At 39.9% G+C, this 27,344-nt stretch overlaps 2 protein-coding genes across 5 annotated transcripts; both read right to left on the bottom strand.

Annotated features, from left to right (window-relative positions):
* Window positions 1-1,279: 1,279 nt before the first annotated feature.
* On the bottom strand, window positions 1,280-14,943 carry slc7a3a (solute carrier family 7 member 3a). 2 transcript variants are annotated; one of them, XM_044221916.1, is made up of 13 exons: window positions 14,567-14,943; window positions 13,652-13,775; window positions 7,439-8,016; window positions 7,164-7,325; window positions 6,228-6,411; window positions 6,011-6,126; window positions 5,149-5,371; window positions 4,906-5,045; window positions 4,448-4,550; window positions 3,831-4,051; window positions 3,495-3,661; window positions 3,191-3,299; window positions 1,280-3,094 (listed from the first exon to the last, which is right to left on the bottom strand). In XM_044221916.1, exons 3-13 carry the CDS (start codon window positions 7,803-7,805, stop codon window positions 2,943-2,945), a joined length of 1,944 nt encoding a protein of 647 aa, XP_044077851.1. In that variant the 5' UTR covers window positions 7,806-8,016; window positions 13,652-13,775; window positions 14,567-14,943; the 3' UTR covers window positions 1,280-2,942. The 2 variants fall into 2 exon arrangements, with proteins under 2 accessions (XP_044077851.1, XP_044077850.1); XM_044221915.1 differs by lacking the exon at window positions 13,652-13,775.
* Window positions 14,944-20,307: 5,364 nt separating this feature from the next.
* snx12 (sorting nexin 12) lies at window positions 20,308-27,310 on the bottom strand. 3 transcript variants are annotated; one of them, XM_044221949.1, is made up of 6 exons: window positions 26,911-27,310; window positions 24,451-24,546; window positions 23,926-24,054; window positions 23,463-23,553; window positions 22,903-22,913; window positions 20,308-21,157 (listed from the first exon to the last, which is right to left on the bottom strand). In XM_044221949.1, exons 1-4 carry the CDS (start codon window positions 27,073-27,075, stop codon window positions 23,485-23,487), a joined length of 459 nt encoding a protein of 152 aa, XP_044077884.1. In that variant the 5' UTR covers window positions 27,076-27,310; the 3' UTR covers window positions 20,308-21,157; window positions 22,903-22,913; window positions 23,463-23,484. The 3 variants fall into 3 exon arrangements, with proteins under 3 accessions (XP_044077884.1, XP_044077883.1, XP_044077882.1); XM_044221948.1 differs by having other exon boundaries at window positions 23,930-24,054; window positions 26,911-27,299; XM_044221947.1 differs by lacking the exons at window positions 20,308-21,157; window positions 22,903-22,913 and having other exon boundaries at window positions 23,436-23,553; window positions 23,930-24,054; window positions 26,911-27,308.
* Between the last annotated feature and the right edge of the window lie 34 nt (window positions 27,311-27,344).

Raw genomic sequence — 27,344 nt, forward strand, 5'->3', positions numbered from 1 at the left:
CAAGGGAAAGTGTTGTGCAGCATTTGCAGAACAAAGTAGGAAAGAGTGCAAATGTAAAAATATCAATTAACAGATATCAAAAATCTGCAAAATCCAAAATATACACAATGCCACAATAAATTGCTCATCCTTATTGTTTCAATCCTCACATGCAAAATACTGCACCCCACCATCATAATCTTTCAAACATAAATGTTTAATATTTTCAGTAATCTGGTATTCTTATGACACAAGAGCTGACAACAGGTGAATGTTCAGATTCAGTAACATGTTCATCATAAGTTTTCAGTGGAAGTTTTTATCGTGTTATCAAATTTAGCTTACAGGCGCCACTCAGCTATCATTTCTCATTTACACCAGAGGCCACAATTATTGAATATGAACCGGACAGACATTAGAGAGGAACAACAGGTAGTAGAGACAGAGGGAGGACAGAGACAAAATGTATGTGTGAGGGTGTCACAGCAGAGACTTTGTGTGTGTGTGTGTGTGTGTGTGTATTTCACTGTTAGAGCAAACATCACATCAAAAAAATTGTGTGAACAGATAGACAGGAGTGTTTGGATGGCCAGTGAATTTTCATTTCTAAATTGTTCCTAATTTACATTAATTTGTTGTAACAAGACTTTTTACCTCTTTCCAGGTACTTACTGTGATTACTGACAAGAAAGGTGAACATTGACGGTGAGAAACCTGTGAACACTGAAACTGGTGTTTGTATGACAAGTTTAACTTGGCTATGAAGGGTAATTGACTTTATTAGTGGGTTACTGTATGCAAGTCTCAATGAGAAATGGCATAAAGAAACACAATTTTAATTCTTAGGCTGTCTTGACTGGGTAATGACACAGGGACCTATCAATTTGCAGACAAAGGGTGCACTTGTTATTTACTCTTGAGGAACAAATTAATTTTTGAGTGAGGCCTTTTGTTGCACAAATGATGTGTTGTGTTGTTCTGCATTAAATATTGTGGTGGTTGCTCTTAGTGTTTTGAGAACTGTAATACCAACAACATAATTAGAGATGGGATGCAGATGAATTCTGTATAGAGATAAATGTAAGAATTAAATTGTTCTAGGATTTATGTCAGAAGTTGCAAAGTTAGTAAAACAGCCTAAGGGTTAGGGTCATGTTGTAACAGGCACAGATAACATTAAGTGAGTCACCAATGACTCAGAAAAAATGGTAAAAAGGTTTCAACAGCCTCTGGCATGCAGCTCATACTGAGAAAATGTCTCTTTCAAAAAAATGAAGTGATAAAACAGAAACTGCCTGCCTGAAGCATGAATCATTTTTTATTAAAAAAAACAAACAAAAAACATTTAAAATACAGTTTGTTTTATACATGATAGCCATATGTACAGGATATAAAACAGAAAAACAAAAATAGGTCATTGCTGTTAATGCATAGCATTGAGAGGGGAGATGATTTTTTATTAAAAAAGGCAAAAGGGCTGGGTGTGAAGAGCCACATCACATAACCTTTTAATGAGAAATGAACCCTTCACAGGGGTCCATCACTGGCAAGCAAGCAAGAAAAGATACAATAAACATTTTTAAAACAATTTAGATACTTTTAGTGGTCATTCTTTGTTTTGGAAACTCAAGTTTCCAAAAACACGTTCATTTGGTCAGGATTATCACAATTAAATCAATTGATGATGCAAGACATTTGCAGCAAAGAAATAAAAAATAAAAATAAAAACATTGTGGAAGCAACAAGGGAGAACAAAAAGATCAGCACACTAAAATCTGTACATATAATGATTAAAATACATATAAAAAGCATTTTAATTGATTGAGATTGATATGGAAAGGCAAAATGAAAAAAGAAAGCTATCCCAAACAAACAATTCTATGGTGGCCTAAAGGTTAGAGAAGCAAGCTTGTAACCCGAAGGTTGTTGGGCCCCGGACTGGCAGGATAAATCTGGGTGGGGAAGGTGAAAAAAGCGGTGCTTGCCCCTCCCTCATTTCCACCACTAAGGTGCCCTTGAGCAAGGCCTTTAACCCTAGCCACTCCAGTGGAGCTGCTCAGCGGCTAGCAGTACTGGACAGCTTCCAGGTGTGAATATGTAACCGTTTGAATGTGATCAGGGCGTTTGTGAAAAAGGAGACAATGCTCTCTGTGAAACTCCCCCCTGAATAAATAAAAGGTGAAAAACAAAAAACAAAACATGTCAACCATGTACTACTTGACCAAACTGCACTGAGGCCCTGACTGACACAAAACCATACGGCTTCAGTGCTACCCTGTTTACACACACACACACACACACACACACACACACACACACACACACACAGGCTGGTGCAATAAACCAGGACCAATAAACTAGATGTTACTACACCTACTGAAAGCTATTCATGTTTCTTATACTGTTTTGAAGTCTAGCTCACTGAGCCAAGTGTCTTGACGATCGTAAACTCAGTCAATTTTTTTTAGTGATGTACACAGTAGTTCTTATTCACCCCTAGTGGCCAGGCGATTCCACACACAGCTACAGCACACTAACAACGGAGAGGAAGCAAAGACGAAAACAATTGAAGTGTAACATTCATCTGATTAACAGCTTCAGATTACAGGAAACAGAACTTCATGAGGAGCACCGCAGTACTTTGTTAGTTAGGTCCATTCAAAGCATGTGTTATATGCAGATCTCCAGAGGTCTAAGTACAGACAGATTAAAACAGACACATGGGTCATAAAGTGGCTCTGTCACAGTGTCTTGCCATCATGTTAATCAGCCTCCAAGTTAATCAGCCTCTAAGTCAGAGGTAAGATGTGTATAGCGTTTCCTTGTCTCTTCTTCCTTTAAACCCAGAGCTGCATTCCAGGCTGCCTACACTGCAGCATTTGGCTGGTCTGGTCAGTTCAACTAGATTGCCAAAATAGAGTGTAAATGCTCTGCAACACTCCCCAGGTCTATGTCAGTCTGTATCAGGGGCTGCCTGCTTCCACGTCACTCTCGTCAGGAGCGCCTTTGTAAATCGGGCTTTTGGCCTGCAGTGCAGGCTCGTATTTGCGCGGGGATGACCGGTTGGCAGCTTCACTGCTATTCTTAATACCGTAGAAGAAGTAGATGGCGAAACCTGGAGGGGAGGAGAGAGGCAACAGGGAGTTAGAAAACAGTTACATGAATGCATAACACTAGAAATGAAAACACAATTAGTAACGTTCAACCGTACCGATAAACATCCAGACGGCGAAGCGGCACCATGTACCCAGGTCCAACTGCATCATGAGATAGACATTGACGAAAACACTAAACAGGGGCAACCAGGGAAGAAGAGGGACCTTGAGAGGACAGAGAAATGGAGGGTGTGAAAAAAATCTGCATAACTATATTTTAAAATTGCCCTGGTTCTGCTCGAGGTAGCACTAAGTGAAAGAGTCAGGGAACAATGTGTGCCAAAGTAAATTGACAAAGACAAAACACAGAAATCTCTTTTCTGTAACACAAAGGGTCCGTTGTGAAGATTTCATCGTTACCTTGAAGGTGAGAGCCTCTTTGCTCTCGGGCTGCCTGCAGATGATGATGATGCAGACGGCACAGAGCAGAGTCAAAATGACACAGGGAACCACAACGCTTGCATGCCCGGCTAGCAGCTCTGTGAGACCGTTGGCCAGGATAATGCACAGTATAGTGATAAGAACCGCTGCAGGGAGAGAAGGAGGAGAGAAGGTTACTTACAATGGTGGCTGCAAGATGCTGATTACTGTGTATTTTCCTAATTTGTTGTTAAAAAAAAAAAAAAAAAAAAAAACCTGGCACATTTATCAGCTGACAACAAGCACTATCTTTAGCCTCTTCTCAGACATACTTACAAATAATAGCAGTGGTAGCGTAGACAATGTTCCCGGAGATCTGTGTTGGGGTCTTTCCACTTGGGCAGAAGAGCAGCTTGGCGGTGAATGTCTCTTGGAGTGGCCCCTCCATGCCGTAGTCGTCACCGCTGTCCTCTCCACTTACGGCCACCTTCTCCCCTTCCACCATCTCCACCAGTTTCTCCGTCTGGCTGGACGAAGTCAGGTTGCCTGGCTGGTACCTGTGGATGGAGGGAAGTGTGTCATAGAGTGAGAAAAAAAAAATAAGAGGGATTAACTAGAAAATCATCCCAATAACTAGAAATATTGGCTGCATACAAGTAGAGGCTTTCATAAAATGTATATACATTCTTCTGCAAAACAGGTGTTTCGTTCAATTTAACAAGTCCAATGCCAACATGAGAATGAAATCACAGTCATCTCAGAGCCAGTGTGTAAAGCTTTTGGGAAACTTGTGCTTTAGCTGTACACCGATTATGATATAACTATGCTTTTAAATTGGCTTCATGGGGACTTGGCAATGACATTAATACAGCAGCTGCTAGAGAGTATTTAACACATGATTACAACTTCAGAAGCCTTTGAGACTTTGGTAGTAGAGCTAAAAAGGCGCTTACCTGAGGATGAGAACACAGATGGCCACCAAAGAGTACGCCAACAGAGTTCCAATGGACATGAGGTCAACCAGAGCTGCCAGGTCGAACAGGAAGGCCATCAGAGCTGTAAGGAGAAGCAAAACCCGATTTCTTAGAAAATGTACACTGTAACCATCTCTGTATGTCTAATAAAGAAATGTTTTAATGGCTCAGACTGCACACAACGTAGGCAAGGACAAACAATACATCTTAGTATCCGTGTTTTGCAGACTTTTCTTAAGAGTAAAGTATTATTGATACTGAACCAGTCAGTCAGACAGGCTACTAGACAGAGCTGAGGCAGGAGACAGAGCACAACTCTCGACAGACTTGACAGCATGGGATAGGCACGGCGAAGACAGCCTGTTGGCCTGAAGCAATGAATAAACAAGACAAGAAAGATACACAGATAAAAGACACATGACAAATAGAGAGCTTACCTGCAATGATGCCTGAAGCGATGGTGGCCAGGAGCGGCGTCTTTGTGCGAGCGTTCATCCTGGACAGAAACCGGAACAGCAAACCATCCTCTGCCATGGCGTAGATAACCCGGGGCATGGGGAACATAGAGCCTAGGAGACTGAGAGAAAAGTAATAGTTAGTATTATACTTAGATATTCAGTGCTTTACAGAGTTATGTAAAGGAACACATAGTGGCAAGAAAAAAAAATCTCCTTCCTTACCTGGTGGACAGAGCGCAGAGAGAGCCCACAGCCACGATGTATCTGGCAGGAGCCCAGCCGACGTACGTGAAGGCCTCAGGTAGGGGACTCTGGGTGTTCAGCTGGTAGTACGGCATCATAAGGGTTAGAGCAGCAGACACACCAAAGTAGGCAAAAAAACAGATCAGCAGCGAAGCCACGATGCCAATAGGTATGGAGCGCATGGGGTTCTTTGCTTCTTCGCCTGAGGACAACAGGGGAGACGGAACAAAAAGAGGATTAACTGATGTGTTCACATGAGACAAAGGGAACAGACAAACAATCATGTTTTGCAACAGGTGAGATTTGATGTCGCTCCCATTTCACAAAAAATTCCAATTCGAATCTGGACCCAGGGTCCTTTGCTGCATGTCACCCCCCCCCCCCTTCTCTCCCTTGCCTTTGCTGTCTCCTCTCTCAACCGTGACTATCAAATAATAAAGCAGAAATGCTGAGAAGACAATCTTAAAGAAACAGAAAAAAATTTGCACAGTCACGCAGGAAAGACAAGTCTTTTTGGAAACATTCTCAGTAAGAAGCACTTGTCAAAACAAGAAAACCTGTAACAGTAAATAAATAAACTACTAAACCTATAAAGCAAAAGCATACCCAAGATCCTGATTGTATAAATCAGTGTGACTTATTATAGACTCATGGTCCAGTCTTTCCATTGAGATGTTGTTTATAACGATGATCCACTTATATGTCAGTTGTCAGAAAGAGAGAAACTTGACATACTTAAGTAAGTATTTTTATTATTTATTTTAATGTCTGTTAACTGTTTATATAGCCATTTTTGTGAACCCCTACATTGTTTTATCATGGAAATATTAAAACCACTCACTTGTTGTGGCGATACAGTCAAAGCCCACAAAAGCGTAGAAGCAGGTGGCAGCACCAGACAAGACTCCAGCGAGGCCAAACGGAGCAAAACCGCCCTCGCCAAATTCCTCCTCAACTCTGAGTGACAGAAGAAGAGAGACAGATTGTTTAACAATCACAGATGAGACAGTAAAACCATTAAGTTAATTTGCTGACAAAGGCAGCTGTCAAATACTGACTTCAAAGGCCTGCTGCTGTTGGTGCGATTTATGAAGTTGATGTAGTCTTCCTCCGTCAGGTTCCAGTTGTTTGTGTCCCCCTTAACAAAGCCAGAGATGATAATGAAGCCCAGAACCACCAGATTGATGCCTGTGAAAATCTTATTCACCAGCGCCGACTCGCTGACACCAAAGGCCAGAAGTCCTGAGGGCACAAAGTACAGGGAGAGGGGAGAGGATAGAAAGGAAGAGGGATGTAATAGAGAGGAGAGAGAATTAATATTTCAGCACCAATAACAACATGTCCTGCTATGTGGGTGGATGTGTTCGTACTTGATTACTTCCAACATACCATCAGTCAGCGACACCAATCCACCAATTATTTCTTCCTAACACAGCTACTGGCAAGCCACACTAGCTGCAATATTAGTGTGACAACTGTTCTGTCTGGTTATGCAATGTTTTTAATGCAATGCTAACAATGGCTATGTTAACATGGTCTGCAATAATTAAACTGATCATTTTAATAAGAATGTTTAATTTTGGTAGTCTTGATGGGTTACTTTAAAAACTATTCCATTCATATACACATTAAAAAGCAGTGGTTCCCAACCTTTTTGGCTTGTGACCCATTAAAGCAAAGCAATGTCTATTTCACAACCCTTTGTCACAGATTGCATTTGTCTATGAGCTGAGAAGACGGATGTTCCATCATCAGATTGTCTAATTCAAAATTTTAGACGAAAAACGTTCCAGTATTTCAAAATAAAAAACCCCAAAGATTACTGAAAAGTGTATGAATAAGGCATTTTTTCCCCTTCTTTTCCTTATCTTCTTTCCCATCTTATTAAATCATCTTCCAATGTCTCATTTATCCTGTAACCCCCAGAGAAGATCCTGACCCCCAGGTTGGGAACCACAGAGAATAATGGCAGATGATGGGCAGAGCTAACTCACCAGTGAGCAGCAGGATGAGGACGAGGGCGAACAGGTCGGGGTACTCTGCCAGCAACCCCCCTGGCACCTTCATTGACATGAAGGCTTTAAAGAAGTCAGAGATCTTTTGCCCAACAAGATTATCAAAGGTTGCGCTCCACGCCCTGGCCACACTGGCCGTACCTAAAAGAGAAGACAGAGGAATGTTACAAAATGTATTAAATTGATTAGTGTTGTTGCTACATAAACAGCAAACGCAACATAAAAAGCACTGCAACAACTCCACCAAAACTCACCTATCACATAGGAGAGGATGAGGTTCCACCCTGTGATGAAGGCCCAGATTTCTCCAACTGTCACATAGCTGTAAAGGTACGCAGAGCCTGTTTTGGGGACACGGGCGCCAAATTCAGCATAGCACAGGCCGGCCAACATGGAGGACAGAGCAGCAATGAGGAAGCAGAGGACAATAGCAGGTCCTGCCTTCTCTCGAGCGACCTCGCCAGCGAGAACGTAGACACCGGCACCGAGTGTGGCACCCACCCCCAAGGCAATAAGGTCCAGGGTAGTCAGGCAGCGGGCGAATTGGGACTCTTCACCAGCGTCGTTTAATGCCCGGCGACGCAGCAGGGTTTTGCCAAAGTTGGACAGCTTGCTGGCCATATTTGCTGTGACTGTGTGTGGGTGTTGAACCAGGCTGTGTTTTAAATCTTTCTAGTGTGGGTGTTTGTGATTGACACAACTTAAACAGAACATGTGCGACTGGACTGAGAGTATAAGTACTTTGGGCAGAAGGGTCGGTAAACCAAGTACTTGTTTAGTATTGGTCCAACAGGAAGTGGCAGGTGTGTGGTCACAGTATTTTGCAGCAGACCTGAGAAAAACACAACAACAAAACAAGAGCTCAAAACAGGGAACTATTCAGTAACTGCCAAAGCTTACATTTCACACAGCTGTGTTTGGCACGGTGCAGTGGGATTATAGCATCCTTTCTTTCCAACAGTGAACATTTTCAAGGAAAGGTGTTCAAACTGTGACGTGTTCTTTCCCACCTGGGCTGTACAAATCAACTTCACAACTTTGTAGCACAGGTTATCAAGTTTATTTGTATAGTCTGATATCATACTCAGTGTCTCAATAGGTTTTAAATGCATTTCAAGTGAACGCAGGTGGCACAAAATGTTGGAAACTTTCCTGGAATATAGTTCTCTTCAGCAAGAAGGAGATAGTCAGTCAGTCGGCAGGTTTAGAAATACAATTAAAAAAAAGAAGAGAAAAAAAGGGACATTTCACTACATGAGAACCTGTAGAAATATCAGTTACGCAATTTCCAGGAATTCATACCTCCACCTCTTACAGCATAGGAACATATTATGTGACGCAGTGGGGTACAGAGAGATCTCATGAAGACAAAAGAAAACTTAGAGCCATCCTACTAGGTTTGAATCTAATCTTAATTTTGCCTTGAGAAACAAACTTGCCCTAGTACACACCCCTATAAAAACAAAAGAATACCTAGTTTAATTCCCTTACTGCGAGAAAGGGCATTCTACTACTTGTTTTATGTTTATTCAGCAGATAGAGGCTGAATGGGAGAAGCCTGGGAAAGCCAGAGGCTGTGAAGGGGCGATATGGTTGAATTCTGCAAGCTAATATCAACAAGGGAGAGGAGGACAGCATGAACCAGCTGCACTGGGAGAAGGTTGATATACAGATAAAATATACTGCATCTATAAAAACTGACCTTTACCCTATATTAAAAAAAACTACAAGGAAACTTACCCTTGAAAAAGGACAACGGCAACACATTTTACATCAGTAGTAGAGAGCTTGTCAAGTTCAGGAAGAGGTGAAAAAATGATTACACCAGTTTCTGCAAAACACTTGCAGAACAATATGAAAACAAAAATACAAAAATGATGATGATGATGATGTGATTTTTGCTGGAGTCTATACCAAACAAGCATGTCCCCTGTCTGGACAATATGATCTCTGTCGCACCACAATGCTTCATTTATAAGTGATATGTTGTGCCACATTGTCCTTTTTTAAATGAACAATTAATTGCTCAGCCCTACTTGTGCGCGCGCACACACAAACACAGGAACAGCTCATTACAGGCCAAGGACACTTGGCACAGCACATCTGACCAGGACACACACAATGTTTTTCTGTTTGTCTTTGGAGGCAGCCAGATTCCCAGATGGATCAACAAGGACAGGCTTCATGTAAATCACCAATTGAGCATAACTGAAAAAAATTGAGGGCAGTGATATAGTGTGATATTTGTGCGCCAAACACTGTAACACTACACAAACACACCACATAGAAAAACATTGGTTATTTCAGGAAGTGGGCATTACAGTATTCAACTACATTGCTTAGTGCCGTTTAAGACTTTAAAGTTTATATTTGTAGAGGTGGAATAGAACATTTTTGTCTGTAAATGTCTGTGCTTAAACAGGTTAGACTGGTGCGTTTACTTTCGCTCTGTGTCATGCAGCTGCTCCTGCAGTATTTTATGTATAAAATACAGTAGATTATATATACTTCTCTATGTACTGTAAGACTGTAAGTCAGGATTCAAAGCTCAGAGCAGCGTCAAAGGCAACATTGCACTGAGTCTGAGGGTATTAATGCAATGACACCCGATTCCTTGGTGTGAGTGCTGAGAAGGCAGACGGACGTTTCAGGCCTATCAGTCACTTTACTGGTCAGGCAGCAAAGAGTATAAATGAAACACTAACCTGTGCAACACAGACCAGGCCGACTGTGTGGCACAGTGTGGACGTGCGAGTGTGGTCGTCTACCTGGATCAGAGGTTAGGCAAAAACACCTTTCCACATTGATTAAATGTGTGAAACTAAAGATGAGGGGAGACTACTCTCTGTTTTGCTGTTTTTTTCTTACCTTGTGTCCAGTTAAAAGTTAAAGTTTTGCTTCAGGTAGAAAATGCTTGCTCCCCTGTTCCACTTCAGGAACTTAATGAAACAGAAAGCGGTTATCACCGGTTTTGATTTTATTTCTATTGTGCTTTTCACACTTTGGGGAGAAATTCCAAGAATGAAATTTCATCCTTGCTCAGGAGGTGACACCAATTTAAGTACCTGGTACTTTCAGGCAATTTTAAAACGGAAGAGCTGTGCTTCATAGCACTCAGGAAATAAGCCCTCACAATGTTTCAGTACAATGACAATATTCTATTAATACCATAAACATAACATAACCTATTTATCAAAGCACTTCTATTCTTACCATTTTAAAAGAGAATATCCTGCCAAGTACAGTTAAGTGTTGGGAGAAAACAGACAAACATTGTCAAACAATGAAATAAAAACAACAGAGAGCACAAGACAACTGCAATAATAAACATTCAGCCCTCAAAAGACTGATGGGAAACTGGTATATGGTGGACAAATCCCACTCCCCACTTGGTGTTACATTCCAGTAGCATTTTCCACTTGCACAGCAGGAACTGAGATCTGAGAGTGTAAATGTTGTGTCAATAAACATTTATAGCTGAACTACTGTGCCCAGCTGGCTGTGATCTCCTCAGGGGTTCGCCCAACACCGCACATACCTTCACTAAGCAGGACAAAGGTGCTTAACTGAAACTATGCAAACTGTAAAGATGTAAAACGCCCAGAGAACTTAACAGTGGGACCATTTCATTCTTGACTGAAAATGAATCTCACAAACAAAATCCGGAATATTAACTTATTGGGAAATGTCTTTGGATTTGGATGTCTGCAGACTAAGTTGTGGCACAGTTCCCACCTTAAGGTTACAAAACTACAGACCTGCTTGCTGTATGACCTCACTTAAGGGTGGTCTCTTTAAAGCGATGCTAGAGGCACCTTTACCCTAGCTGATACCTCCGCCAGAAGAGCTAGTTGCTAATCTTTTCCTTGTGGTTTCCACGAGGGTGCCTGTTTGCGTAATTGGGGCAGATCTATGCCAGTTTACATAGAGGTGTGGCTCACGAATGTGCTGTGATGTCTGCAAAATCCACTAGGTAACCGCCCACACACACCCACATAAAAAAGGACCTGCAGCCATTTTCTGTTTCTGCTATTACAAATATGGAGTGTGAACATGTAGCACAACCACAGTATATTCACATTTTTTTTATTTAGAAATGGGACTTACTAAAAGGCTCTTTATCTTAGTGGACTATGAGCAATGACTTGGGCCAAGAGAGCTCCGGTTACAACAGGCTTCAGGGATAATGGTCCTGTTACTTGACTTAGCGTTGCTGCCACGGACTCTAAGAGGATTAGTTGGAGAAGTAACAAACCTGCTAACCTTATTATAGCTTATTGCTGCTCCTCGTTCTACCCATATAAACAACGCATGGCTTTGTTTTGACTGCGCCACCACTGACAACAACAACACAGCTCTATGGTTATATGACCAGACCAGCGATATTATTATTATTATTATTGTTATTATTTCTGCTATATCATAGTAGCATTGTCAAATATCTAATTATCAATCGCAAAATGGAAACTTGCCTTTAGCCACAAAGTTCAAACAAAACATTATTCCAGAATTCTGCACCCCACAGTCCTGATATTTTTCAGATATTTAGTTAAATTATGTTTTATAATAATAATAATAATAATAATATAATAAGCACCCAAAGCTCTTCTCTCAAGAGTAAAAACTGAAACTCTTCATTTAAAAAAAAGGGTGGTTTTGACTGACCACAATTCACCTGGCTGTTTAGCAATTTAGCAAAAAATACATTCCCATTTAGAAATATATTAAAATATTTACCTGTACATAGAGCTTGTGTGTGTGTGTGTGTGTGTGTCTAAATAAATATGAAAACTCAAATATGTAAATTTGCAATAATAATATCCCAGTCATTTGTGGAGTCAGTAGCAGAACAACAATAACACCATGTTCAGTCCCCTGCAGGGCTAAAGGAGTAAATGTAACCTTGATAACAACCCGGGAAGGTATGCCGTATCATAACTGCCGGTGCAAAGTCAGTAAACCATTCTTCAGGCATCACACACAATGGTCTTCCAGTTGTTTGAAGTTATGAATAGTACATCTTTTGAGCCAGAAATATATGTTTGTATGTATAAGGTACATTGTAGTTTCACATAAAGGCTGTATGTGTTTTTGTTAGTGTATGTGTGTAAACTTGTGCGCAAGCATGTGTGGACAGACCGACCACTGAGACTGAACTGAGCGACCCCTTAAGTCACCTGGCTGAAAACCACCACTCCTGCCAAAAACTGCTCTCGCTGTGAGATGGAATGTGACAAACTAACAATCTGTCCACTTTCCCATGAACAGAAGTACGAATCTACACATCATAAGAAAGGATAACCTGTCAGCTGGACACCTCTGCTCGCCAAGATGTGACTACTAAGCTGCACCACAGCACAGGTCAGAAAGGATGAGGCCACGTATGCAGAAAGACTTGACAGCAGTGTTCCATGTAATTTCCTCCTATAATTATTCATTTATGCTCCGACTAATTAGAAACCAGGTTGCCACATTCCCAAGCTTCTCCCAGAAATCTATTCACAATTAAAAAAACAAATAAATCTCAACACAGTATACAGGTATTTAACCAAATCTGCCAAGTCAAAATTTTGACGATGCCAAAATGTACCAAGAACATGTCAGGTGAGGACTCTCAGATGTAGGCTGGTGACTTTAAGGCTGTGGTGCAAACCCTTCTTGTATGACACAAGACATTTTTGGTTAACTTCATTTTTCGGCCCATTTAACTAGAAATAACTTAACTTAATCAGCTGACGGATTCATCGGTCTATCACTAAATACAATTACCAAAAAGATCAGAAAGTTGGATTAACACCTCTCAAATAACTAAAAATTACAATCTTAAAAAAGGTAGGATTTATTGCAGGATTTTTGTTTTGGACTGCTTTTTTGGTTGCTAGGTGTACTAATAGCTTGGCAACTGCATGTGTACTACATTCCCTCCCTTCACTCATAGTACACCACTAAAAATAACCTGATGTGTCTTAACGTGTTCAAATGCAGACATGTAAATGGTACCATGTCAATAATAAATAAATTAACAATCTACAGCTGCAGCAATGATGGACAATGACAACACTTGACAAATCCAGTCTGTTATTTAGGGGTTTTGCTGTCCTGAAATTATTGAAGTGTAAATTAAGCCTAGATTTCAAGAAAGTAACGTGGCATGTGGCTGCCTGATTAATCTAACCACTCCAACCCAACACACCCCATCAAAACACCTGACCAAGCAGGTTTGAGTCACATTACAAGTTACACATTCCGACTCTCTTGTGTTCAGCATCACAATAATTTAACTACATGTTTTAATCGTGGCGTGGCTTTAAATCGGCTGATGCAAGCATGGTACCACCCTGATTGCAGGCGGCATGCTGGTGAACATTTGCCGGAAGGATGACGCACAATGAAGGCACCCGCGGATGTTGGGAATCAGGGCTGCTGTAAAAGCTATATTAACGATCATTTAAAATAGTCTTACTTACGAGCAGTGGCAACCAAACTGGGCAAAGTTCAGCTGTCCATCTCGCTGATAGTCCATCTGTCAGGGCACCAAAACACCAGCTACCTACGTGGCTCTGCTCGGTTCTCGCGTGGTGCCAATGTCGCCTTCAGAGATAACGGAAACATCGTAATTGCCTATCGTACACGAGGAACTCGTGCTTCTGGCGCTTGCTCTTGTGTGCGATTTTTTAAACAAGTCAATGTTGCGTCAGTATTGAGCGATTTAGAGTTGTCTTTATGTATTCGTCTTTACAGTTACAAGCCAGCCGTGTCGCTTGATAAACAAATACATAAATAACTGCCAAATTATGTTCTCTTCCGTTTTGTTAAAGGACAGTTCATTGGATTGGTAGAAATTCGGCACTTTTGGAGGGGTCTTTGAAAGCAACACTACGGTCATCCCACGTCTTCTCGGTACTAGCGGGGTCGGCTAGCCGGCTCGGACAATGAATGAAAACACCAAATTATAACACGGAAAAGTGTCGAGCCGCGTGTTAGAAAAAACATTTAAACGTTTCCTCACAATGGTCACCTCTCACTAAATGTCCCGCTTCTAATATGATTTGGTTTTCCGTTGACGCGCTCAAATGAAAAATTAAAGCCGCCTTACAAAACGTCAACTAACAAATACTGAAAGTGTATGTATAACGCTCGGCTAGAAACATTCTTAGTTTATTCTCAAGCATGAAACACCAAGCAGAGATGAGGAAAGTTATATTCGATTTAAATATTAGTGCGCCAATACAGCTGACAACACGAGGGAGGATTGCTTTGGTCCACTTCTACAAGTATACTAGTAAGCACACGATACATGTGGAATAAATGTCGTTACAACACCCCTTAGATAAAAAACAAAATGATTTATTGCAACAATGAAAAGTCATTAAGGGCATTACCTTTAATGTCTTCTGGATAATTATGGTATGGGGCACAGACCGAAGAGCAGAGATGATATAGTCGTGGTTGCTGATGAAATATCCCGCTCGGTTGTGTGAGTGCGTTCGGTTTTCATCAGCTGGGAGGGGCGGGAAGATAAACAAACTGACGCAACCGGGGTTGGACATTTCCACCATAGACTACTCATGAATGGAAGAACAGACGTAAGAAATCTTGACCTTTCTGATAACGTTGCAGTCCGCTGGTCAACATATAGGAGAGCTAGAAAAACTACGAAAAAGAGACGACTACAAAATGTTTAAGAGTCAGAAAGTGAACGCACGTGAAGGAGAACGTCGTGTGTTCTGCGTGTGTGCTCGCGTGCTTTCCCGTAGTAGGAATGCCCATATATGGAGACCTAGCGTCAGTTTCCTCCCCCTCTGACATCTAGCCTATAGGCTCCAGTCTCTACACATACTTACTGTCGCTTTGTTCCATAGATTAAAAGATGCGGAGGAAAAACTAAAGCATTTCTTTCATGTGAATTTGCACTCAGTGACCTCGGAATGCTGGAGGGTCAGTGGTGGTGTCAAACAATGTAATTTTCAACATGTTATCCATGTGATTGACTGACCATCATGCAAAATCTCATCTAAAATCCGGCCGCTTGGTATGATGAAATGTTTTGCATGAACAGATAACATAAATGAACATTTCTGAAAAGGATCACATACATTTGGTTTTTAAATAACTGTGACCAGAATATGTATGGAGTTGGGCATTCTACACTTGAAAAACAAACTTAATATAAAATAACTCAAACTATGTTATGGCTTCACTGTTTCTTGACTACCTAAAACATTTGTTGACAAACAATTTCATCACAAGGTCCATTTAATAGCTTTTCTCAGCATTTGATCATTTCATACCATCTGGTAGATGTTTAAATTTCCATTTTTCTGAGCACTTAAAGGACTTCTCATTCATGTTGGCTTGAGACTGAAAGTTCATTCTTGACTTTGGGAACAGTAGTCGACAAAACAATCTTTTCGCAAAGCAACATCTGCTGAGGAAGACTGCGTAGTACCACTGAAAGCTCCAGAAGAACTACTAAATGGGCCCAGTGGTGAGTTTGTTTTGTAAATGACTGTTTCCAAGGTCAAGAATGAACTTTCAGTCTCTTCCTCAAATATATTTGAGCCTGTGTGACAAAATAAATTCAACTCAAATGTCCACTAGCTAGCTTTTTTGGAGCTTTCAACCGCATCTCATGGTCTTCATCAGCAAATGGAGCTGCCTCAGGTCAGCCAGGCTCTACAGCTGAATCATGGAAAACCTGTTCTAGTCAACCACCAAATGTCAATACATCACTGCACAGCTGTTTTCACTCTGGAGGTTCAACACTGTGAACGTTGTGGACAATATGGTGTTTATTCTTTTAAAAACTCCCGCTAAGGTCGTTAAAATCATCTTATTCCACACTGGATTGGCTTGTTCAAACGCTTCAGTGAAGCTATATGATATTTACACTGAGTGAAATATCCAACCCCTGTCTTTTATGGCTGCCATCAATAAACCATTATACATGTGGCAACTATAGCGTCATACTGAACCTGTAGTAATGTATCATAACTTATTAAGTCACTTTCATACAAATTTTTATACCTGAGCTGTGGATCAAACCCACAGGAACAATGTACAAGAACAGGGTCGTGGACCGAGGTCACATCCTGTGTTGAACCATTTATACCGATGGAATTTATGTTTGTCCGAGGTCGTTGTTGTGGTCCCAAAAGGATGTAGGACTGGGTGTCTTAGTACTGGACTTGCTAAACCAGCATAGGGAGTGTCGCCATTAGTTTTTCTCAGAATTACTCGTAGCTCACCTGGTAGAGCACATACCACGTATCAAGGCTGAGTCCTTACTGCAGCCGCCCGGGTTAGAGTCCAGCCCGGGCCCTTTGCTGCATGTCATCCCTTCTTTCTCCCCTGCCTTTCCTTTCTGTCTCTCCTGTCTCTATCAAATAAAGCAAAAATGCCACAAAATAAAATCACCCCACAGTTTTTGTGCTGATGGTTGCAGATATACTTTGATTATTATTAACTACAGTCACGCAGATTTGGGTTGTGTTGCAAGACAATAAAATGGAATGGGGAAATGAGTAATTGCATGTAAAATATATAAATAATCTTTATTTAAGAAATTCAACATTTTTTCCCGTATGTGGCAGGGAGCCCTGACCTGTGGGCCCCTGATGACCCTGTTCATGTTGGTTAAGCACTTTATTGTTTTTAGGAATATGCACTATGTACATTTTGACAGGGCTCCTCTACAACGCAGATAGATGAGTAATAAATCATTTTAGCTAATATGGTGCTTTAGTGTTGAATATTCCGAAACAAAATTTCAAAACATCAAATTACCACAAACCAACTGACACACAATGAAAAGGGGCCCTTGGGGCCCCTGTACATCTGCGACGCCACTTTGCCCGGTTGGTAATCCAGCCATGCAAAGGAACACATCATTTCGACTGTCGTTGAGTGATTCATTTTACTTATAGCATGTTCACACTGTTGGCTACTTTTTGACATAAAGTCACAGTACGAAAGTATCTGTCTAACAGAGTTTGTGCTGACAAGAAAGAACTAAACAAAGAAATTAAGGGCCGTATTGACTTTCGAAATGAGGTAATATGTGTGTGCCAGCAAAGTCATCCACAGTCGCGTACACGCCTAGCCATTGAAATGTTGTCTTTCTTCACTGTTCCAATGGTGTTGTTGTTTTCTTTTTCTGTGTAAAGGTTTGTATCTCTCTTTTTATTGTTTCTGTTCCTGAGAAAGGCTGAATGAATTGTTTTTCACGCCTTGGACTATAACCAGAGGTAACTTTAGATAAAATGGATTTGTAAATTATATTTTCTCCCCCTCTGTCCAACAGTACTTTAGTAGCCACTCGTCTCACCTTTTGTCCTTGCCCAGTCACGCTGCTTTGGGTTGCTCTTTCAATTTACTTCCACTTTATCAAGCTAACCCAACTGGGTGTCTTTGCAAACACAGCAAGCGTCATGGCTGCACACTGGGCTCCAGTGTTAGAACTGCTAACAAAACACCACCTAATCTCTGCCTTGGCTCACTGTGCCCATCCTGTCTGCCCACTTTCATTACTTAGGACAAGGCCAGCACATCAAAGCTCACTAGTTTTCAGCTCTCACTGATGAGGAAGGTCAGGGTCGGTGTATGTATCCCAGGGTTCCTATACATTGTTAAATTTCATTATTCATTGTATTTTTGTTTAACTGGATTTCAAGATATATGGATCTATTTTTTATCTCCTGAATCTAGGGTGGATACAGGGAGTTGTGTGCTGTATATATTGTAAAGCCCTGATTTGAGGGAAATAAATAAACCTGACTTTTCACATTTGTTTTTACAGGAAACCTTGTGTAGTGCAGTGCAACACAGGTACAGAACTGTATGAAGTGCAACACTGTATAAATCTACTGTTTATAATTCCTTTTTTTAATTCATGTGGAAGCCACAGTTGCATCCAATTAGTCATGTCTACTTTGGATCACCTGCAGGTCAAGGTCTACATCACAAGATCACTATTCTGGGACAACTTTAATCCACCTGTGTTCAGAATTCCTCTTCCCGTTAATCCCTGTATTTCCTGAAGCCAAACTACAACAAGAAAAAGATTAGAGGACTTCAAAGATTTGTGTTTAGTGAAACAAAAAGACCCAGTGTTGCTACAGAAGTCTCATAACTTGTACTTATGTTTCCCTCCTGTCATAAGGTGTATTTAAAAGGAAAAGGGTAGGTATAAGGAGGGTATAGTAATTTTTCTTTTGGATGAAGGCAGGGTAGTCTGACTTTTTAGGAGAGCAGGGGAGGGTCTTATATTTTTAGCAGAATTTAGGCTTTATTTTATCCTTTCTTGCAATGAAGTAGGGCTGCAACTAACAGTTTTTTCATTAGCAATTTTTCTGTTGGTTATTTTCTAGATTAATTAATAGTTTTGTCTATAAATTGCCAGAAAGTAGTGAAAAACACTCATTATAATTTCTCTGAACAGAAGCTGGTGTCTTCAAATTGCTTGTTTTAGCCAACCAACAGTCCAAAACCCAAAGATGTTAAGTTTACAATTATACATGACAAAGAAAAGCATCAAATCCTCATATTTAAAAAGCTGGAAGTGGGAAATGTCTGGCATTTGCTTAAAAAAGACTGAAGCAATTAGGCGATTATCAAAATAGTTGCCAATACATTTTCTGTTGACCGACTAATCAGTTAATAGACCTATTGTTTCAGCTGTATATAGTCACTATGAAAAAACAGAGGAAAACCATTCTGTCACTGTATTAGATTTTATTAATGTGTACATTGGTGAAACACATTACAAGTTCCCTTGAGATAATAAGGTTTAAATTGGGGTACATGTTGTACCAATTTTATTATTTTGACATGTTGCGGAAAGGGTGTTTTGCTCTAAGTCAAGGAGAGTGTTTAAATAACATTAAAACATTAAAGGAGCTGTAAGCGACATTCACTGCCACCAAATGTCGCACTAGAGTACCAGCATCTCAGACCAAAACAAATGGGTACTACGGCCCACCAGACTCCATTAAGAAAAACAGTCGTTTTACCTCGCAGATCATCGTAAAACACACTTCATTCAAAATGGACAGAAACAAGATAAAACTCACCAAAACCGCCTTTTAGTCTTTCCACTGTTCCAATGACCAACTCTGGTTTGGTCAAAATAAACCCTTAATTCAGAGTAAGATGTGAAAAGGAAGCTGCAATGGCTGCAACGTTATATGTCGGAACAAATGCGCCTGTCAAAGTATGTCCACTAAAAAGGCTTGTTTTTGCCACTGACAGGCTCAGATTGTTATTTTAAGTGTCTGACAACATTATGCAAATGATTACTACATAGCTAGACCTTTTTGTTAAACAGTTACGTTTTTTATTTAACCAGAAACAGCCGTTATAGCGCTCTCACCCGCCACAAGACTCCATTGAAAAAAAAACAAATCATCTTAAAGCACACTTCATTCAAACTGGACAGAAACAAAATAAAACTCACCAAAACCATCAATCACCAACTCTGGTTTGGTCGAAATATTTATGTATTTATTCACCGCGTTAGATGAGAAAAGAAAGAGCTGTTATATCACTCTCCTCAAAGCCAATAGCTTCACAGGGAGGGTCTCACATGCACTAACATGCACACGCGACCGGACCGGTTGCCACAACAAAGAACAGAGAAGCTCGGATGACAACACAGAAAAGGGGAGTGTGACGTCATTCTCTGCTCAGGACACCATTACTCCACTAATCTTTATATAGCAAATAGTTGTTTGCTGCTATATTAATGTTCAGAATCTCGTATACAGAACCTTTAATGCTCAGTCGATCCCACCACACCAGTCATTTTAATACTGTCCCTTACTAACCAGTCCACAAGTAAAAACTATGGTTTGACCATTTTAAACAATGCTTAAAATGCAGTAAAACATTATGTTATTAAGATTTAAGCAAAGAATTGTAAAAATTATACTCAAAGTTTTTAACGTCTTCCATTTCATTGTTAAATTAGGTCATCCGCCAATTTTTGGCCAATCAGATCGCATGACTCTCTGATCTGTCTCACTGCTTCTCAGTGTGACGTACTAATCATAAACTGAAAGTAGAGTTTTAGTGATTTTGCTTCTATTTCTCCTCTCTAAAACTGAAAAGAGACATGTAGACATGACACAGCAGGCAGCAGGAAATTTAATTGGTGGACAGAATTAACAAGGAAGTTCCCTCGTCACCCATAGTGGAACTGCAATGATAACATGTATTAATACACTTCACAATAATATTGATAGAAAGAATTAAACAGCTGAAAATAAGCGCAGAATAAGCCTTATTTCAGATCAATAAACCAGATGCTGATTACGCCTTTAAACAATGAAATATTGTTCATATAATGAACCTCTTGTCACAGTGCTTAGATATGGTTATTTACCTAACTGAACATTCCCAATAGCTGATTTGACAACACACAGCCAATGTGTAGGCATGATGATGTAACTAAGACAGCAGAGTTAAAACAATTAATCATGAAACAATCCTAAGAGCAACTCAGGGGAAAATATATTGACTGGAATGACATGTCACTGTCTTTTTCATGATGCTACATGTTGCTCAACTTTGGGAGGTTATCATCAAAATCACATTGCCGCAAGCAAAAGAAAACCCTAATCAAAGCAGGAAATTACCCTCATTTTAAACTTGATCAAATCAATTAAAAAGACATTCAGAAAACACAATAATCATTGTTAAAAAAAAAAATCTGACAAAATGACAAAAGGATATATGGAACATGTTTGTTTTTTACTGACTACTGAATCCAAATAATGTACATAAAGTATGTGAATGACTGAATAAAGACACAACATCAAACAATTTATAGATTGGATGTCTTAAGTTTGTCCAGGAGCAATATTTGTGTTTTTCCTACACCGTTGATACTCATCAGTTCTGACATTTCCACCGGCTTTGTAATGACGTGATGTAGAAATAAATGTACATGGGGCAGGTGCAGCAGTCTGTATTGTCTTTGCCATAAGAGAGAGAAAGAGACAGACATGAGAAATAATACACAGACATGTTCAAGCTTTAAGTGGATTTGGTCAATGCTGTGAGTCTCTTTGAACAGAATCTACTGATTCACTCACTAATATAATGGCACAGTATTAGAAATCATTCACAGAAAGTATCAGTGAGAAATGACTGTGGGTCCACACTGTACAACAGCCCGCTCTTTTTCATATTTTTGACCAACTGCTAAACTTTTCAAATAATCAAATTTATGGTTCATACATCAGCAGACTTTCCATAATGGAAACAAATATGCAGACAGAATGAATATCCAGACTTTAGCTGTACACTCATTCAGTACCCTCCTTATTTCGCAAGTGTCATTAATTCCTGGAATAAAACTGGACATGCTGACTCCGGCGCTTTGTTTGTGTGATGTCAATTTCATTTTATTTTAGCCAAGTAAGGAGGTGGAGAGCATGTCATTACGCAAACCACATTAAACCATTTCTTAAACAGATCTTTGCCTCTATTAATGGATTTACTTTAACACTTGTAACTGACTCTTCAATCAGGCAGAAATGAAATTACAGCAGCTCTAACATGGTGCATTACACAGATCTGCATGCAGTTTTCGTGCCATGGTGTCAGAACTGAACAAACATTCCCTGAGCTAAGGGGTTACTGTGCATCAGACTTCACCAATAAACATCCTGCAGTGCAGATGTTTGTATCACTAATGCATCATGTCAATTTCAAGTTGTTGTTTTGTTTTTTTGCTAAGATATGCAACGATGCTATTCATGTGTTTCAAGACTTGCATGTGACAATTATGCATTAAGTGGAATGCATTGTTTGTTTTATTGCTGCTATATGTATGGACCTTAAATTCAACTGGTTAAGTTCATTAGATGTAAAATGTGTATAATGAACTGTAGACATTGCTGGTAGACTCAGATGCAAGAGACAGGTGTATCGTTAACATAAAATGCACATATCAATATTTACTTTGTGGCAGAATTAATTGCTTATTTTTCCAGACACTTATCTGTGACTGAAAAAAAAAACTGAATTTAGGGAAATAATAAATCTGAATCAACAGACTGAACAACATGATGGTGATCAGAGGCATGTAAAATAAGTTGTCAGCAAGACTGACACACATATATTTGCAAAGAAAGCGTGCAAGTTTGCCATGCAGCCAATGATTAATGCGATTGATAATGACAATGTATCAGAATTAGTTTCAAAAAGAGCTGTAGTCATTGGTGATGTACAGTACTTATTCCCATTAAACAATAGTTCACATAACTCAAAACACTAGTGGTAGTTTGGCCTGATACTGGTGGAATGAGAAACTTCTGCAAGCCAGTTTTGGAGGAACAGCTGATTAACACTAGTACACTTACCAGTTAAAAACTTTTGCAAATGAGATTTTACATTCATTTTTCTTTACATGCTAGATAAGGGGTAATGCAATACTGGCTTGCAGAATGTTCTTCCCTTTGCAACACACCATGATCACTCCAATGTATTTTTTGGGAATAACTGGTTGTTTTATGAGAAAACCAGGGACTATGTGTGGCACATTTACAAGGTAAAATGACACATTGCAGTCAGATCTCTGTTAATTTATATATGGTATTAGCATTGTTTTACTCAAGTATTTGTGAACTATCGCCTTTGGTCTTTACAGTGCCCATGCAGCCCCCTTTAACTTCCAGAAAGCTCTCAGAGACAGGGTAAAATAAAGCAAACTTACTTCATTCATACCTAAAAAAACAACAAAAACAAAAAGAGAACAAAACAGGATCAGAACTCTCATTTTACAGTCTGAATTCCTATGGTACACAATAGTGCCAACATTCATATTTAGACATTATACTACTTTATGAATATATGACACTCATTGGGGAAAAACTGAATGTATCGCACATTATTTTCATTCCTGAAAATTGTGATTAACAGCCAAATCTTCACGATACAATCACAACTACTGAGGGGTGCTTTCCTTATTGTACAGTTATAAAACAAATGCACAGGGGAGAGAGGAGTCACAGACTTGTTTGAAACATCATCAACATATCCTGATGTATAGTAGAAGAGCATACTGTAACCCCAAGATAAAGTGAATGTGACTTTATGTGAATGTGACAATGGTATGCACAGAGTGAGAGAAAGAGAGAGAGAGGAAGATAAAGCAGAAAGACAGAAAGAGAGATTAAGATGGAAGAGGGAAGAGAAAGGCAAGAGACAGTCCAATATACACCCCAGAGTTTAACTCCCACCCGCCCACCTCCCTCAGTAACCCTAGTGTCGTACTTTTCCAGGAATGTAGTTACGGTCAATGCTTTCCTCTTGCAGAAACATGTGAAGACAGCGCTCGTTCTGGGCCAAGGGGTGACCTGCAATTCTACAGAAACACACACACACACACACACACACACACACACACACACACACACACACACACACACACACACACACACACCCACACAGACGGACAATAGACAAAATTCACTCATTTGAACTGCTTTTTGTGGCTGCTGGTGAAATGCAACAGTGAATTAGTTATCTGTCCCACAGTCCCAGATTAGGTTAAGCCTTGTGTAGGGCTAGACATTTTTGGCAATGTCTGGTAGTCTTGTAGCTCCTTTGTCAGCAAGCCATTATTAATTCCAAACTCATATTTTCCACATGAACGCTTTTTTATGTGACAAATATGTTTGCTAGATTTACACCTAAAACACAAAGTTTGAATTTTAATTTAGGTTGTTGAACTGACTGACTTGTTGATGAACTGTTCCAGTCCCGATCGCCGCTCCTCAATGAAGGACTCCTCAAAAAGGCCCTCATCTCCGCGGAATGGCAACTGTCTCTTCAGGGCTTTGCCTGGCAGAGATGGTACTACAATCTGAATGTGACAGGCGTCAACACAAATAGCAGGAAATATGAGAAATATGCCAGCAAAAAATGTAATCCAAAGTCAAAAACTGCAGAGATTTCCATCAATATATTTATTTATTATTTATTATATTTGAGCTCCAGCCAATAAATAAACTTATTTAGAATGGCTGTGCAGAGACATGCAAACACCACAAAACTTACATTTGCTATATCAACACAGAAGACAAAACCTACATGCAATCCTACTGCTTACTTTACGTGATATAATCTATGCAGGGATTATATTTTTCCACCTGTAACACTAACATTGTCACTTATCAGATCATTGTAAGATCACTATTAGTTTGCAGCAGCCAGTCTGCTTAAATTATTTGCCTGAAACATACCATTATTGCTCACTCACCTTACTGTCTCTTTCCAGCTCATTCTTTAACCACTCAAAGTCACTGTATCTTCTTCTCACACAAGAATCCTTCAGCTTGAAAATGGGAAGGTTTGTCTACACAGAGGAGAAGAAGAAAAAACAAAACAACACTTGATTTATACTAAACTCAATCATTTGCACATGTGACAACAAGTCCTGCTGAACAACTGGCAACTATCATGACTGAGTGTGTATTGTGGTATTGTGGAAGTACCTTAAGAGACAAAGGTGTTGTGTGAAAAAAACAAATATCTATTTCCACCATAATTTGACTAAATTGTTGGCATGAAAGTCAACAGACAACAGTCAATAAACTTATGGATTCATTGTTTTAACACCAGTTTTATATGGCCAGAAATCATTGAGTCTTTAAATTAAATGAATGGTATTTGCAAATACAATTAAAGATGCCGACCAAGAAAACCTATTTTACAGAATGCTGAAAAGTTTGCAGTTTGATTAAAAAGGCAGATTCTGTGTGTAATTTACACTAGTGACTAGTGGTTGGCTGATTAATAGGGCCGATTATCTGGCATTTTGAGATAATCGACATCAACAAAAAATGTCTGCAGACACATCTGCAGGCAGCCTTGTCAGTGTGGCTGCTGTGGAACGATGTTAGCACTCCCTCTTGTGAGTTTTGGGAAGGTGGTGAAAAAGTTAGTTTTGAGCCCTGTATTATAACTCTCATGCACCCTGCTGTAAACGTTTGCCTAAAATTTTCTAAATAAAAACACATTTCTCCCATCCTAAATGACAGCAAATCTAATCTAAAACCTTTACTGGCTAGCATTAAATATATATTATGTTATAATGTATAGAATGATGCAGTTGAATTCTACAGCATAACCCAATGTATTTTTCTATTTCATTAATTAATAAAAATTCCATCCAAAACAACATCTTACTGGCTAAGATAACCATGTATATTAGATTGTAATGTGCATGGAATAAATGGAATTATACATGACTTTTCTTTGTTTTGATATCTGCATTATTAATCGGTCATCGGCTGCCCTGCTCTCTAAATATTGGCATAGGCCGCTGAAAAAATCCATATTGGTTGATCACGAATTGACACCAATTGATCTAAGTGATTAATTCATTTTAGGTATCTCTCAATGTTTCATTGGTTATAGAATGGTTGATCATTTTGCATGACTTTCCCATGATTCACTGCTTTAGACAGTCTGCAGACAGTGAGTGGGATGTAATGAAACAATGCTTTCCAGTTAAGGTTGGTGTCTGTTACATAGACTGATCTGGTTTGTTCAGGTTTGTCTGTAATTGTGAGACAGCACTATTTGGATAAGCAAGTAAACAAAAATTACCTTTAACTAGTCAACCCCACCTCTGATCCAAGAAGCTATCGCACAGGGTAATACACCTGCATGAGCCTATGAATGTTGTTAAAGCCATTCAATTCAAGCGGTGAAAACAGTACCTTTGTCATATTATGATGGGCAAACTCTCCTAGAAGACAGCTACAAACACCACAGAAATAAGGAACTGTAGTTGAAACAAGCCTAGTAAATTTGAATTACAGCGTTAGCATAACTTAAGCTTCTTGAAAATGTTGTCTTTAAGTATAACGTTAGTTGCTACGTCAGTGATTTTCTGTATCTCACTCTTACAAACTTAACTGTCTCTCTACTAGAGGAAGTTAGACGTAGTACTCTTACTACAACCCCTAGTTATTATTCCTGTTCCTATTATTTGTCAAGTAGCGTTATAATAATAATAACCGATAAATTAAACTTTATCGCATGCCATTTCTTCCGTTTCCATAAAACCAACGACATTGTTAGCATCCTCATTTAGCTAACGTTATAGTATTACGTTAGCTAACTTCTGTTTTATGTTTGTTAACGTTGTCGACAAACGTACTTGGCGTTACACGTCTAGATTGACAGACAATGTTAAATTAGTCCTCACTTTCTTGACAGCGAAAGTCTAAGTGCAAGTAGCGGTTAACTTAGCTTCACGGTGTCTGCTGGGACTCTCTTTTCCTACTATCGTTATGTTTCATCCCGTTTCACTGGATTTAAAGCTAACTTGCTACATAGCAGTTACTTTAAATTACATTTAATTAACTATAACATTAACGCCAAACACGGCTTACAACTGTAAATCAGCTTTCACCATGTAAGCTGGAAGTCGTTGATATGTACACGAAACTTCTACATGCCAACCTTGCTAACTACATTAAGCAACCTCTGGCAAAACCACAAGCAGGCCTCTAACACTCCCCGGTCCTTGATTTTTACTGGCGCGCCATCTTGAACTACTCCGTCACAGCCCCGAACGTGGGTTGACTCCGGCACAGCGGCTAAACGTGCTAACTGGCTAGCAACAACACTGTAATTACCAGTTAGCTAGTTTAGCGAAGAAAAGCTAACCCTACAACAAGGTGTTTCGGCTTGCGGTTCGAACACCTACCCGCATGCGAACTTCGTAAGTTGTGTAACGGTTCCGTCCAACTCCAACGATTTGTGGATCATAAACGTCTATTTCCAGAAAATTGCTGGGGGGGCCGTAAGCATCCGTCAGGTCCTGGGGCTTGGAATTCAACCGGCGAGTGTCGGCCACCGAAGGATCTGACATTTTGTCGGGTTGTAATTTGTGGACGACCAACGGCGAATTAGCGTCAAACCAACTAAATGCACAGTAAAATGTTAAATCTCATCTGAAGGCATCAATTGATTGCGATAGCTGATCGGTTCAGCTAGGGAAGTAGCTGACTTGTATCTCTCTCGTCTTGCGGGGGCCAGCCGCCCTGCGCCCTGCCCTTCTTGAATCTGAAAAATGCGTTGACTCAATTCCGTACTGTGTGGGGCACTCTGCACTCCCTCTAATGGACAAGGAGATACCTG

Source organism: Siniperca chuatsi, linkage group LG14 (assembly GCF_020085105.1).
Source record: "Siniperca chuatsi isolate FFG_IHB_CAS linkage group LG14, ASM2008510v1, whole genome shotgun sequence".
Taxonomy (NCBI): Eukaryota; Metazoa; Chordata; class Actinopteri; order Centrarchiformes; family Sinipercidae; genus Siniperca; species Siniperca chuatsi.

Bases quoted from the DNA above. Each gene is read 5' to 3' on its own strand.
- slc7a3a (XM_044221915.1), bottom strand. From the start codon at position 7,805: ATGGCCAGCAAGCTGTCCAACTTTGGCAAAACCCTGCTGCGTCGCCGG. The intron at 5,372-6,010 runs GTGAGTGGTTTT...TGTTGTCCTCAG, and splicing joins TGACTGTATCGCCACAACAA to GCGAAGAAGCAAAGAACCCC. The intron at 4,551-4,905 runs GTAAGCTCTCTA...TTCTCCTTACAG, and splicing joins CGCTTCAGGCATCATTGCAG to CTCTGATGGCCTTCCTGTTC.
- snx12 (XM_044221947.1), bottom strand. From the start codon at position 27,075: ATGTCAGATCCTTCGGTGGCCGACACTCGCCGGTTGAATTCCAAGCCC. The intron at 24,055-24,450 runs GTGAGTGAGCAA...TGTCACATTCAG, and splicing joins AGCTGGAAAGAGACAGTAAG to ATTGTAGTACCATCTCTGCC. The intron at 23,554-23,929 runs GTCAGTCAGTTC...GTGTTTCTGTAG, and splicing joins CTGGAACAGTTCATCAACAA to AATTGCAGGTCACCCCTTGG.